The sequence below is a fragment of the Somniosus microcephalus genome, chromosome 23, assembly GCF_052327205.1.
Source record: "Somniosus microcephalus isolate GS21.2 chromosome 23, FLI_Smic_1.0, whole genome shotgun sequence".
Classification (NCBI taxonomy): Eukaryota; Metazoa; Chordata; class Chondrichthyes; order Squaliformes; family Somniosidae; genus Somniosus; species Somniosus microcephalus.
The window spans coordinates 36,068,355-36,083,280 of record NC_141009.1 but is presented as its reverse complement, the minus strand read 5'-3'; the positions used below and the strand labels follow the sequence as shown (position 1 = coordinate 36,083,280).

The 14,926-nt window shown below is 43.9% G+C and overlaps 1 protein-coding gene across 3 annotated transcripts in view; it reads right to left on the bottom strand.

Annotated features, from left to right (window-relative positions):
• Window positions 1-482: 482 nt before the first annotated feature.
• Window positions 483-14,926, bottom strand: part of LOC147101821 (glutamine synthetase-like) — a 114,804-nt gene continuing 100,360 nt past the window's right edge. For 2 of the 3 annotated variants that reach the window (XM_085965783.1, XM_085965782.1), the window contains exons 2-7: window positions 9,098-9,271; window positions 8,809-8,970; window positions 8,392-8,538; window positions 6,014-6,141; window positions 5,725-5,924; window positions 483-1,351 (exon numbers count right to left, since the gene is read on the bottom strand). In XM_085965783.1, coding sequence (XP_085821909.1) covers window positions 1,054-1,351; window positions 5,725-5,924; window positions 6,014-6,141; window positions 8,392-8,538; window positions 8,809-8,970; window positions 9,098-9,263 — 1,101 coding nt within the window. In that variant the 5' untranslated portion in view covers window positions 9,264-9,271 and the 3' untranslated portion in view covers window positions 483-1,053. Of the gene's footprint in view, window positions 1,352-5,724; window positions 5,925-6,013; window positions 6,142-8,391; window positions 8,539-8,808; window positions 8,971-9,097; window positions 9,272-9,357; window positions 9,497-14,926 lie in introns of those variants that run through there. The other variant, XM_085965781.1, reaches the window with a different exon arrangement.

Here is a 14,926-nt window from a genome sequence, read left to right as displayed (position 1 = left end):
TAAACCAGAACAAAGGTCCCAGTTTCAACTCCTAGTCTATGCTGAGTTTCTAAACTCAAGTCAGGACAGCAGTGGAGGTACTAGAATTAGATTCAGTACTTATGAGTTAGAGAGGAGAAAAAAATACCAGCAAACATTTCCATTCCTGGTTGCTATCCACTGGCCTTGGCTGACCGTTCAACAAGGACAGGATCGGGCACGGTGACAAGGCCTAATGTGGTTGATATTCACTGTTACATTGAGCCTACAGCACGGAAACTGGCCACTTGGCTCAGTTTAAGCTCGCAATGAGTTGTCATTTGGGTGAAGTGCTGAAGGATTGTTGAACCTGTGCATCTGTAGCACTACAAGAGTTGGAACCTTAAGAATAAAAGGGGAAGACTAAACAAATTGGGGAAAAAAGTTAAATATAAAAAGGATTTTAAAATGAAATTCCAGGAAGTTATCAAATATTTGAAAATCATACACTTTTAGGCATAACCATCGGTCCAAAAAGATTTATTCCATACAAAGAGAAATATCAGAATAAACATGAACTATTTCACCTACATAATATTGTTATTTTATATTAAAAATACTAATTCAAAGTACAAGCTAAATCGTGACCCCTTCTATATTCATATTGAAAACATTTGAGTGTCTTAGAAGAGATTCAAACTTTAGTATATTCTAGACTACATTTTATAGAAATTATGATATCCCAAGATTAAAAACGTGGTATCAGAAAGCTGCACATCAAGTTTCATTAATTCCAGCTACCCTGAATATTCATCCAGTTTGGACTTAAAGATTGATAATATTTTCCATTGATCAATGTAGTAAGAATATTAAATGTGCTATATGTACACACAGGTACAACCTAGTTTCCAAATAGAACAAGTATGAATTGAACATCGCCATTCAAGTAAGTGGTTAAAAGACTTGAAACACTTGGCTTTTAAGAGATATTGACAAAAAGAGAACCCTTTTGGATTGGATAAAATACCACTCAACCTCATGGGTACTATGGAGTCCTGTAGTTCTAAATCCCATCATTTAGTGCAACTTTTTTGGCTAATTTCCAGTTTCATTTAGGATGCAGGTCCTGACCAGGGCTTCAGTGACAGCATAAGGGTCACAGTTTGCAGATGGTCTTCTGTCCTCAAAGTATCCATAACCATCTTGTCCAACCTGACGTGGGATTCTGATGCTGGCCCCACGGTTTGCAATTCCAGCCGAGAAGTCATGGATATTTGATGTTTCGTGTTTTCCAGTTAGCCTTCTGGAATTATCCAACCCTCCTTTTGGATCATACATGTGGATGTGATATGGGTGCCTCTTACTCAGCTTTTCAACTGCTTCTTCAATACACCTAAATCAAATGTTTTGTACATGCAAATATTAAATGTGAGTCTGTTTAGTCCGTCATCCTGGGTCATTTCAACCTAGGATCTCCTACAAAATGAAGAGTATGCATTACACATGTGCTGTATTGACCTTTGCATAGTTATGAAATTTTAATGAGAGGCAGTGGAAGAAAATAAATGGTCCAGTAGAGTCCCGCCCTTCAACGCAGCATATTTGGAGAACCAACCAGACTGAGCTGAGGCAGTCAACAGATCACAGAAACCCCACAGTGCAGATAGAGGCCATTTCGGCCCATCGAGCCTGCACCGACACATATCCCACCCGATCCCCGTAACCCCCACACCAACACATATCCCACCCTATCCTTGTAACCCCACGTATTTAATCCCCCTAACACTAAGGGTCAATTTATCATAGCCAATCAACCTAACCCGCACATCTTTGGACTGTGGGAGGAAACCGGAGCACCCGGGGAGAATGTGCAAACTCCACACAGACAGTCGCCCGAGGCCGGATTCGAACCTGGGTCTCTGGCGCTGTGAGGCAACAGTGCTAACCACTATGCCACCGTGCTGGTCTCCCCCCTCCCTTTTACACAGAGCAGATTTGCTCTTTCTAGCAACTGATTTGCTGCAATTCTCTTAAAGCTGTCATATAGCAGCAGTTAATATTGATTGCTTTTCAGCCAGATCTTGCATGGTTTTAATATTGTCAATTGACCAAAATCTACCTTTTGAACAGCCATTCATACAGTGGAGGTCCAAAGAGACTTACAGGTCCATGTACATAGATCACTAAAATGCCACGCACAGGTACAAAAAAAAATCAAAAAGGCTAATGGAATGCTGGACTTTATATCTAGATGACTAGAATACAAGGGGATAGAAGTTATGCTACAGCTGTACAAATCCCTAGTTAGACCTCGCCTGAAGTACTGTGTTCAGCTCTGTATCTGTTTAACAATCTATGTACTCGGGCCCCCAAGTCTCTTTGGACCTCAACTTTTCACCATTTAGAAAGTACTCTGATCTATTCTTTTTAGGTCCAAAGTGGATGACCTCACATTTGCCACAGTTTTGCCCATTCACGTAATCTATTAATATCTCTTGGTAATTTATGCTTCCATCTACACTGCTTATAATGCCGCCTATCTTTGTGTCATCGGCAAACTTGGATATGAGGCTCTCTATCCCATCATCTAAGTTGTTAATAAATACAGTGAATAGTTGAGGCCCCAAAACAGATCCCTGTGGGGCACCACTAGTCACATCCTGCAAATTAGAGTACCTGCCCATTATCCCTACTCTCTGTCTCTTGCCGCTCATCCATTTTCCTAGCCAGGTCAATAATTTGCCTTCAATTCCATGAGCTTCAAACTTAGTTAAAAGTCTCTTATGAGGCACTTTATCAAATGCCTTCTGGAAGTCCATATAAATAACATCTATAGACATTCCCCTGTCCACTACTTTAATCACCTCTTCAAAAAATTCAATCAACTTCATCAGGCATGACCTACCCTTTACAAATCCATGCTGGCTCTCTCAGATCAGCGGAAAATGTTCAAGATGTTCAGTCACTATCCTTATAGACTACAGTAATTTCCTGACAACTGATGTTAGGCTAACTGGTGTATAATTCCCTGGTTCCCCTCTCACCTTTCTTAAATAGGGGAGTGACATGTGCAATTTTGCTGTCTAAAGAAACAGTTCTTGAATCGAGATAAATTTGGAAGATTATAGTTAGGGCATCTGCAATGTTCTCACCTACTTCCATCCTTTAAACCCCTGGGATGGAAACCATCTGGTCCTGGGGACGTTACTGTTTAGTGTTATTATTTTCTTCATTACTGTTATTTTGGTGAGTCCCCATCCCTGATTCAATATTAGTTTCCTCTTCCTCTACTGTAAATACTGACGCAAAGTAATTATTCAACATGTCCACTATTTCCTTATTTTCATTTACAAAATCACCAGATGTTATGGTGGTGGAAGTAGACCGTCTTTATGATGGAGAGGATATAGGGTCAAAAGCTCAGTTCAGGCTCAAACAGGAGGTTGAGGTAACGAACAGTCTGGTTCAGCCTAAGGCAATGGCTAGAGATCGGTGGTGCAAGGGTATCGAGTTTGTGGTGGAAGCCTAACATGATGGCTTCAGTCTTACCAATGTTTAGCTGGAGGAAATTCCAGCTCATCGAGACCTGATGTCAGACAAGCAATCTGACAACAGAGATGGCGGAGGGACCGAGAGAGGTGTTGGGGAGGTAGAGCTGGGTGTTGTCAGCACACATGTGGAAGCTGTCCTCATGTCTATGGTTGATGTTGCCAAAGGGCATCATGTAGATAAGGAAGAGGAGCTTGCCAAGGATAGAGTTTTTGGGGAATCTAGAGATAATGTTGCAGGGGCAGGAAGAGAAGCCATTGCGGGAGATGGTCTGGCTATGATCGGATAGGTAATAGTGGAACAAAGTGAGGGAAGTGCACTGAGCTGGAGAACTGAGGAAAGGCACTGGAGGACGATGGTGTGGTCGACTGTGTCAAAGGCTGCTCAAAGGTTGAGGAGGGATATTGCACCAAGGTCATAGTTACAGATATTACTTGTGGCTTTGGTTCGGGCCATTTTGATGCTGTGGCCGAGATGGAAACCTGATTGGAGAAATTCAAACAGGCAGTTGGGAGAAAGATGGGCACGGATTTTGGAGGTGACAACATGTTCAAGGGCTTTGGCGAAGAAAGGGAGGTTGGAGATGGGGGCCATAGTTTGCAAGAACAGAGGTGTCGAAGGTGGTGACAGCAGTTTTGAAAGGGTGGGGATGAGGGGGCTGGGGGTGGAAATAGTACCATAGAAGATGGAGCTATTTACAAAGTCAACTAGCATGGGGGCCAGGAAGGGAAACTGGGTGGACAGCAGTTTAGTGTGAATGGGGTCAAGGGAGCAGGAGGTGATTCTCATGGACAAGATGAGCTCAGAGAGAGCGAGAGAGGAGATGGGAATGAAATGAGAGAGAAACACGCATTCAGGGCTCAAGCATGGGGGAAGGTTTAGCAAGGGGATGGGGAGGAAGCAGCAAAGGGAAGCTGAATGATGGTCTCAATCATAGTGACAAACAACTCCAAGATCTCCTTGCACTTGTTACAGGTGAGGGTGTAGAGGAGAGAGGTTTAAGCAGATGGTTGGTTAAGAAGAAAATAAGCTGAGGGTTATCTTTGCTCTCCAGGATAGTCCTGGCAGTAGTGGGCAGTTTTGGCAGAGGAGAGTGAGGTATGATACCATTCACTGTGGTCCAGCCAAATTGGTTAATGGATGGCTGAACCAGTTGTGCCAGATACGTTCAGGTCTGTACCCCTTGCATTTGAGGGAACAAAAATGGGAGCCATACGAGAGGGAACAACCACAATGGGAGAGAATAAAGATTTTGCTTTGCTGTTGGAAATACAAAGTGCCGATATAATTTACTTGGGAGGGGGTGGGGAGAATTTTTCCAGGGACAGATGCAGCAGGAAGTGAAGATGGATGTTCTTGTGTTGCATCCATCTCCTTCCCCATGCTCATTAAGCCAACGGTTCCCCACCCTAACCCAAAACCTGCATCTTTCTCTAGTTTCTAAGCCTTAAGCTCTGGAATTCCCTCTCGAAACCTCACCGCCTATCTACCTCCCCCTCCTCCTTTAAGGTCCTCCTTAAAACCAACCTCTTTGAGCAAGCTGTTCGTCACCCTAGCTAATATCTCCTTCTTTTGCTCGGTGCTGATTATGCTTCTGTGATGCACCTTGGGATGTTTTTCTCAGTTAAAGGAGATATATAAATGCAAGTTATTGTTGCAATTGAATTACCAATTATTCATACTTGGACAGTTTTCTGAAGTGCAATTAAGAAAAAAGAATTTAAATTGGTTGAATGCAGTTCATATATTTGATACAGAACGCCAACTTCAATCTGCAAATAGAGGGTATAACTCTTCGGGACACACAATATATCCTATCAGTACCTTTAAAGTGGTAATTAGGATAAATATCCTTTTATGTTTAATATTTGTTATGGGGAGTGGTGACATAAGGGAAATGTTTGCCAAGAGCCACCAATTATTAATACTGCAATTATCCTTCCAAAGATTAATCATGAACTTGGAACAATTTAGGGACCCCAGCATTTCAATTGAGTAGGTTAATTAATCACCGTCATCTTACTGGGTAGTTCTAACACCATAGATACTTATCAACAATATTTAAATTAGTTATCAGATATTAACCATTGAATTTTTAAAAGCAGTTTTAACTCAGCCTCTTACACTTAAGCAACAGGTCTTCCTGATGTCATTGAACCTATGACATTAGTTTCTCAATTGTCAACATACAGTTACAAAGAATTTAAATCATCTTACTGGAGCCCTCCTTCCTTTCTCATGTCTTCAGTGCTGAAGTTAGCATGGCACCCAGCTCCATTCCAGTTTCCAGTTATTGGCTTTGGATCAAATGTAGCCACAACTCCAAAGTCTTCACAAATGCGATGAAGGATATATCTGGCCATCCACAAATGATCTCCCATTTCAATCCCTTCACATGGCCCCACTTGATATTCCCACTGGAAGAAGAGAGATAAACAAGTTCATAGGTTAATTAAATTCCTAGTGAAGAGTTAGGTATGCATGCAACCTCTGAACAACTTGATACCTGTGATGGCATGACTTCAGCATTGGTGCCCGATATCATCACTCCAGCATAGAGGCATGCTTTATAGTGAGCTTCCACTATATCTCTACCAAAGACTTTATCTGCTCCAACGCCACAATAGTAGGGTCCTGTTATAGATAAATTGGTTAGCATACAGTAACTTAAGTGTGCAGAATCTACAACACAATTCACAGAATCACAGAAACCCCACAGTGCAGATAGAGGCCATTTCGGCCCATCGAGCCTGCACCGACACATATCCCACCCGATCCCCGTAACCCCTACACCAACACATATCCCACCCTATCCCAGTAACCTCACTTATTTAATCCCCCTAACACTAAGGGTCAATTTTTATCATAGCCAATCAACCTAAGAGGTTATTTAATATCTCCTTTACAATGTTTATTCCTACCCTTCCCCATTTATATTCGAAAGGAGCGACTTTACAAGGCAGTAGAAACAGAAAATTGCCATTATTGCCCCCACCCTCCCTGGCAATTGATTCCCTCACTCATCCACTTTGACTGCTTCGGGTGAACTAGCCAAGGAAAATAAACAAATACTGCAAATGAGTAGACAAAGCAAACAAAGATATTACCACTGCTGAGTTTTTTTTTGCCTTCCACAAATATAGGCAATAGATATACCAGGAGCAGGGTAATGCAGCGTGTGCTAAAGGTGAGGGAGGGGGGAAATGGACCCTATTAGTGCAGGACATTTAAAAGCAGTAACTTGGTGTCAGCAACAGTATACATATATTAGAGAGGAGGATGGGAAATAGATATAAAGGGTAGTGGTAAAGTAACAAACTGAAGCCAGGGGAGCAGGGGCCGCATTGATAGTAGAACCCAGAAAGTGGCAGTGGTCTAGTCCCTCAATAGAATATACATCCCTTGCTTCCAATGAACAATTATTTACACAACTGATGTGGTTGTTTACAGTGGAAGAAATTCTAATCTGCCAACAATTTTACAGAGAAGGCAGAGTCCCTGCACTAAATATATGAATGGGGATCACTGAAAAAAGACACATTGAATAAATTTTTAAAAAACCATCACATTTTAAAAATGAGTTAAAATCATTAAATTAAATATTTTAAACAAAAATTTAATTTTTTGAAAAAAATAATTAATTTTTTTTTACGGGGCTAAAAATAAACTTACCTTTTCTAAAAGTATTTAAAAATTATAAATGAGTGAAAAAATATATATTTTTTAACTTTTTTAAACTCTTAAGCTGGTAAAAGCAGGCCTTACGCCTTACACCTGCTTTTACCAGGCGTAAGATTTTTAAGTGATTTCAACGGGCGGAGGTTGTGCAGAAAGCGGAACTCTCTGACCCAGAGGCCCTTCTCCAGGGCAGGCGGAGGATCTGTGAAGAGGATTCTTGACAGATCGGAAGTGCCGATTTTCAGCGTATACCTGAAACCGGCACTTGCGAGGTCCCTACGGGTGTGTACACAGCGTGTACCCACGTAGGCATCGGAAATTATGGGCCAATGCCTCCAGCAGGCACAAACTTGAGATTTCTAGCGACATCCCAGCACTACAGCGAAAAGTTCCAGGGTCTCTAGAAGAAGGGTCTGTGCAGCTGCAGGAAGGCTGCAGTTGGACTGCAGCTACTGATCTGAGGCCAGTGTCTCCCAGCTGTGGGTGTGTGAGCAGCAGACCCTTGTTATACTGCAGACCAGCAACAGTCTTGAGTGGTATCCAGGCGCAGGAACAATGCAGCTCTCTCTGTGCGTGCTTCAATGCACAAACAACCCTGCTCCAAACCCGCAAATAATGCTTCATGGGAAGAGCGCGGCCAGAAGAGTCCACTCTCTCGAAAATCAAACAAACATTCACTGCAAACCTTTTAATAAGTTGCCAGGCAGATCACCCAGGCGCTTTTAAAAGTGCAACTTTGCGCTACACTCGTGCCCGCAAAACAGACGCAAGCGGGTTGCGTCCATCTCGGGGAGAGGAGTGGCTATAGTGCGCTCAGATCGGCTCCTGATTCCCAAGTTATGCTCACACTTTCGCGCCCATTTGCACCCCAAAACTGCTTTGGATTGACATGCGAGCGGCAGTATAACAAACCCGCACCCAAAGGGTAGAAATGACTGCTGCTGATATTAACGAAAGGAATGCTGATGGTTTTGGGTGGACGTTACTGTGCAGGCTGGGAGAAGCCAGACTATTTATTATTTTAAAGCACCTACATTAAAATAGAAGACATAGTAATGATATATAGACCTCTTGAGGGTTCACCCTGCACCAATTTCACCCCATATACATGCGCTGTCCATATCTGTCGTGACTCCTTTACAGGTTTGGGCATTTCTTTCAGGCAGGTAAGAAAATTGGCTTCAAATGCAGGATGTCTCTGCTCACCTTGCGGTCCCGGAAATCCGTTTGGAGGCCAGCCATACGGATGTCCATCGACTCCTAACAGAGAGTATTCTTGCTCCAGGCCGAACCAGGGATGTGTGTCCTTCGTCTTTTCCATCACCTCTTTACACGTGTACCTCAGGTTGGTCTCTGCAACGCATTTTAGCGATTAGCTCCCAAAACCCCAAGAACAGACCTGGACAAGTGTGCACCGATAAATCACGAATGCACCAATCTGGGGCGGTAAGTGTCTTTCACACAGCCATGGGAATAGGGTTAAGAATTAGCGCTTCAAAACCAAAATAAAGTTACATGTTGAAAATTTCAGGAGATATTTTTCAACTCCAAACACCAAAGGGGATTTGGTCGCAACAACTCAAAGCAGGCAATGTTCAGTGAAGCTCCGTTTCACAGACTCACCTGCAGGTTTCCGATTGTACTTGAGAACCTCGCAGAGCACAAGTTTGTTTGGATCCAGGTTGAAGGGGTCTCGGAAGATCCGCACCGGAACTAGAAACATGTCGCTGTTGGAGCCCTCCGCCTGGCCGGTGCTGGAGCCATCAAAATTCCACTCCGGGATTTCTGGTGAGGGTGGGAAGAAAGCAAAAACAGAGAGAGAAAAAAATCAGCCCGAGTTGAACAGTCATCTGAAAAGAACATATCAGCCGAGGATGCGGAGTGTATGTAGGATCTTAAGATTAGGCGGGACCTTTCACGGTGTTTGGTTCACAGTCCACGGTTCTGGTTTTACAGCGAAGATCTTCCCCGGTACCATCGATCCACACGAAAGTAAGCTGCACCTTCCCGTCCTGGGGCAGTTTCAGGTACTGCTCCCTCACAGTTTTGTTCAGCTTGGAACTTACCGCCACCGACATGTCGACTTCTGAGAAGTATAACAATCAGATCTGGATTAATTTACAAATAATGCAAGCTCTTGTAAAGACTGCATAGGGTTGCTTTGATACCCACCACAAAAAGTAACTTTCGACGGCAGAATTGATACGACGCCTGTCACTGAGGACTGCCCTCGCCAACTGGCTCAGCCTGATGCCAACAGGTTTTTCTTTAAAAAAAATTAACGTCCCGCCCAGTTCTGGAGTAAGAATTGCCAGCTGGCGTGTGGAGAGGGTGAGGTTTTATTCGAGGCGTGACATTTCCTGATTCATTTAATTAGACCTGATACCTTGCCTGGGAATAATTCAAATAGATCCGCATAGTTGACGGGTTACATTTATTCAACCACTGTGGCACACAGGCAAGTGGAATAATATGCCTGAGGCACAGATCTGAATTCAAATATCCTAGCCCATCCCCTGTGGAGTAGAGCATGAAGATTGATGAGCAAGTGTGGTGTTCAGGTGAAGTTGATTTGTTGCTTTGGGGCACAGGTTGGGCTGTGACTATGAAGGACATAGAAACATAGAAGATAGGAGCAGGAGTAGGCCATTCGGCCCCTCGAGCCTGCTCCACCATTCAATGAGATCATGGCTGATCATCCAAACTCAGTACCCTGTCCCTACCTTCTCCCCATATCCCCTGATCCCTTTAGCCTTAAGAAATATATCTAACTCCTTCTTGAATATATTTAATGAATTGGCCTCAACTGCCTTCTGCGGTAGAGAATTCCACAGGTTCACCACTCTCTGGGTGAAGAAATTCCTCCTCATCTCTGTCCTAAATGGCTTACCCCTTATCCTTAGACTGTGACCCCTGGTTCTGGACTCCCCCGCCATCAGGAACATCCTTCCTGCATCTAGTCTGTCTAGTCCTGTTAGAATTTTATAAGATTCAATGAGATCCCCTCTCATTCTTCTAAACTGCAGCGAGTATAAGCCCAATTGACCCAATCTCTTCTCATATGTCATTCCTGCCATCCCAGGTATCAGTCTGGTGAATCTTCACTGCACTCCGTCCATGGCAAGAACATCCTTCCTCAGATAAGGCGACCAAAACAGCACACAATACTCAAGGTGTGGTCTCACCAAGGCCCTGTACAACTGCAGCAAGACATCCTTGTTCCTGTACTCTAACCCTCTCGCTACGAAGGCCAACATACCATTTGCCTTCTTAACCGCCTGCTGCACCTGCATGCTTACCTTCAGCAACTGGTGCACAAGGACACCCAGGTCTCATTGCACTTCCCCTTCTCCCAATCTATCGCCGTTCAGATAATAATCTGCCTTCCTGTTTTTGCCACCAAAGTGGATAACCTCGCATTTATCCACATTATACTGCATCTGCCCAATCACCCAACCTGTCCCAATCATACTGGAGTTTCTTTGCATCCTCCTCACAGCACACACGCCCACCCAGCTTTGTGTCATCTGCAAACTTGGAGATATTACATCTAGTTCCCTCGTCTAGATCATTAATGTAGTGTCCGTGTGTAGATAAAGACACTGAAGACAGGAGTTGGTTCATAGGTATTTACTAAGCAAGTCTGGGGGGGGGTTCCTAAAGGATATACACAATACACAGGCTTATATAGCCCAAGTGGCAATTACCGGCATTACGCACACCTGGGGCTCTTAAAGGCACATACACCACAATTCCTCCCCTTCTAGCTAACTAGTACATCATATTTTAAGTAATTATTAATTACATGTTATATGTAAAATAATATACATTGCTGTATTAATTAATTATAAGTTAGTCTCTCAGGAGGCTTCCTGACTCGGTCCGGATAACGCCTCGGGGGTGTAGTAGTTTCTGGTGGTGTAGTAGGTTCTTCTGGCAAGGCTGATTCGGCTTGAAGGCCAGTGTCGGGTTCATCGGGTTCCAGTATCACCGGATCGGAGGTAGATATGGGTATCTCTACTTCATCGTTAGATGTATAGCGTGGTGGTGTAGGTTGTCCCTTTTCGGATGACTTGATGATTTGGTCAGCATGGCGCCTTATTATGCTTTCTCCGATGTCCACGGTATACATCAGTGGTCCTAGTTGTGTGCAGATAGTTCCAGGCTGCCATTTCTCGGTATGGTAGTCCCGGGCAAAAACCGGTTGGCCGATCTGGAAGGCCCTAGTTGGCCTTTCATTCATGCCCTGAAACTGCCGGTTCTCCACGTCCCTTCGGATGTTGGGCTTGACCAAATCCAGCCGGCATCTTAGGTTTCTATTGTAGAACATCATGGCGGGAGTTTGGTTTGTAACCATATGTGTTGCATTCCTATATGCAAATAAGAAGTTATCCACCTTGTGCTGAAGTTTTATGTCTTCATTACCCATGGCCTTTATGGCCTTCTTAAAGGTCTGGACAAACCTTTCAGCCAATCCATTGGTGGCGGGATGGTATGGGGCGGACGTGTAGTGCTTTACCCCATTGTTCTTTAAGAACTTTCTGAATTCTTCGGACACAAATTGCGGTCCATTATCAGAACATATCTGTTCCAGCAGCCCATTCCTGGCAAATATGGTCCTTAATACTGTGATGGTTTTTTCCGTGGTGGTGGAGGACATCTTTATTACCTCCGGCCACTTGGAGTGTGCATCAACTGCGATTAAGAACATTGAGTCCATAAATGGACCAGCAAAGTCGATGTGCACCCTTTGCCAGGGAGATGAGGGCCACTCCCATGGATGTAGAGGGGCCTGTGGCGGAGCATTTTGGACCTTCTGGCATCCTAGGCAGCTCTTGGTCGTGTCTTCGATGTCTCCATCGATACCTGGCCACCATACAAACGCCCTAGCTAGGTTCTTCATTTTCACTCCACCCAGATGCCCCTCGTGAAGCTCCTTTAGCACTTTATCCTGGAGTTTGGGTGGAATCACCACTCTGGATCCACACATCAAGGTTCCTCGGCACACTGACAGCTGTTCTCTTCTTTGCGAGAATGCTGGCAACAGTGGTTCGCCATGTGCTGGCCATCCCTTTATTGTTAAATTGTAGACCCGCGAGAGAGTAGGGTCATTTCTGGTCTCCCTTTCAATGGCAGAATTTGTCACCGGTAGACATTCCACTATGGTAGAGTGGAATATCTCTACTGGGTCTACTGTAGGTGCCTCTTCTATCGTTGGCAACGGCAGGCGCGATAAACCGTCAGCATTCCCATGCTGTTTTGACCCTTTGTATTCAATGTTGTATTGGTGTGCCCCTAGAAAAAGGGACCACCTCTGTAGTCTTTGTGCCGTCATAATGGGGACACCTTTCTTCGGGTTGAATATGGAGATGAGGGGTTGATGGTCAGTCAGCAAGGTAAATTTTTGTCCGTGTAGGTAATGGTTGAATTTCTTCACTCCCCATACCAGGCTGAGTGCTTCCCTGTCTATCTGGGAATAGTTACGCTCAGCTGAGTTCAATGAGCGTGACGCAAAAGCTATCGGCCGTTCCGAGCCATCAGGGAACCTATGGGACAATACCGCTCCTATGCCGTAAGGGGATGCATCGCACGCCAGTCTGATTGGTAGTGATGGGTTGTAATGAGCCAAAACTTTCTCGGATGTGATTAAGTCTTTACATTTATGGAAGGCACGTTTACAGTCTTCGTTCCATTTCCAAATCACTCCTGTGTGTAGAAGATCATTAAGAGGGTGTAGACTAGTTGATAAGTTCGGTAAAAATTTATGATAGTAATTTATTAATCCCAGGAATGACCTCAATTGTGAAACATTTTCAGGTGCTGGGGCTTTTATAACTGCTTCAATTTTTTCAGGTGACTTATGCAACCCTTCCTTATTAATTATGTGGCCACAATATGATATCTGATTTTGGAAAAATTCGCACTTGGGGCGATTTGCTCGTAGGCCCCGTTCTTTCAGCCTAGTGAGCACCTGCTCCAAATTGGCAAGGTGCTCGTTGTCGTTTTCTCCTGTTATAAGGATGTCGTCTAGGTAACACTGAGTCCCCGGAATCCCTTGCAGGACTTGCTCCATAGCTCTTTGCCAGATAGCTGGAGCTGATGCTACTCCAAAAACCAGTCGATTGTACTGGTACAGGCCTTTGTGTGTGTTTACTGTGAGATACTTTTTAGAGGTCTCCTCAACCTCCATCTGTAGATATGCCTGTGCCAAGTCAATTTTTGTGAAACGTTTTCCTCCGGATAGTGAGGCGAAAATATCTTCTATCCTCGGAAGAGGATACTGTACCGTGTGAAGGACCGGGTTTACAGTCACCTTAAAGTCCCCACAGATGCGAATTTTTCTCTGTTCCTCAGAGTTATTTTTCAATGCTTTTTTCATGACTGGAACGATGGGTGTTGCCCATTCGCTCCAATCTATTTTGGATAATACGCCTGCCTTTTCCAAATTCTCCAGCTCTGCCTCGACTGCCGGACGTATTGCGTATGGCACCGGTCTTGCCTTAAAAATTTTTGGAATTGCTGCATCTTCCACTTTTATTGAGGCGGTGATGCCTTTCAAGGTTCCTAGTTTCTCTTGAAACACTTCTTTGGCGTTGGCCAAGATGTCTTTTAATCGTTCAGGTATGATGTCATCATTGTTTTTTTTCTTACTGGTCACCGTCAGTGCCTGAATGGAGTGCCAGTCTAAACGTATCTTCCTTATCCATTCACGTCCCAACAACGGTGGACCACCATCTTGTAGAATGTATAAATACAACTTTTGTATTTCTTTGCCGTTGTATACCACAGGCACCTTTATTTTTCCTTTGGGGTATACTTTCTGCCCCGTATATGTTTTTAAGATAATGGATGTGTCTTTTAGAGGTATATGCGAAAATAGCCTCTCGTAATCTCGTCGATTTATTATGGTTAGAGCTGATCCTGTATCTAGCTCCATTTTAACTGGGGACCCTGCTATTATGAGGGTAACCCAAATGGTCTGGTAATCTTCATTGGCAATTACATTAGGTAATTTGAGAGAGCTTAGTCTCTTGTTCCCGGAGTCGCTATCGCTCTTCTGGTCTTTGGAGCTACTGTCCATCATCATTTGTACCTTTCTGTGCTTTTCCTTATTGATTCTTTTCCCGTTAGTGGATTTTTTATTTTCAGATCGGCATACACGTGGAATGTGTCCCATCTTTCCGCATCGCCTGCATGCTTTTTCTTTGAACCAGCAATCCCTCTGGTCATGGTTGGATCTGCCGCAGCAATAACATCTCTCAAAACCCCGTGTCATTTCATGGGTGCCGAAGTCCTGTGGCCTTTGCTGTATCTTTGCCGCTCCTATTGCACTGAAAGCCTTGTCCAGTGTTAAATCTTTTCCAGAAGATACCTTTTTTTGTGTTTCTACACTTAGGGGATCGCAGATGAATTTGTCTTGCAGAGAATCTGCCAGTCCTGCCTCGAATTGGCAGTGTAGGGTATCAACAATCTCCTCAAAATTCTTGTCCATCGGTTCGGCTGGAGTGATTAAGTTGCGTAACATTAGATCCAGAAGCACTGAAGCTTTTTTTTCATCTTCTATTCCATTTGCGGTGCAAAACACCTCCACTCTTTCTACATATGTGGTCCAATCCTCTATCTTGTTATCAAAAACATCAATATTGCCAAAGTTAGGCTCTGTTTCGTTATCAAAAGCATCAATATTGTCAGACTTAGGCATTTCAAAAAAGATACGGCGCTTCCCGCGCTTTTTTTTTTC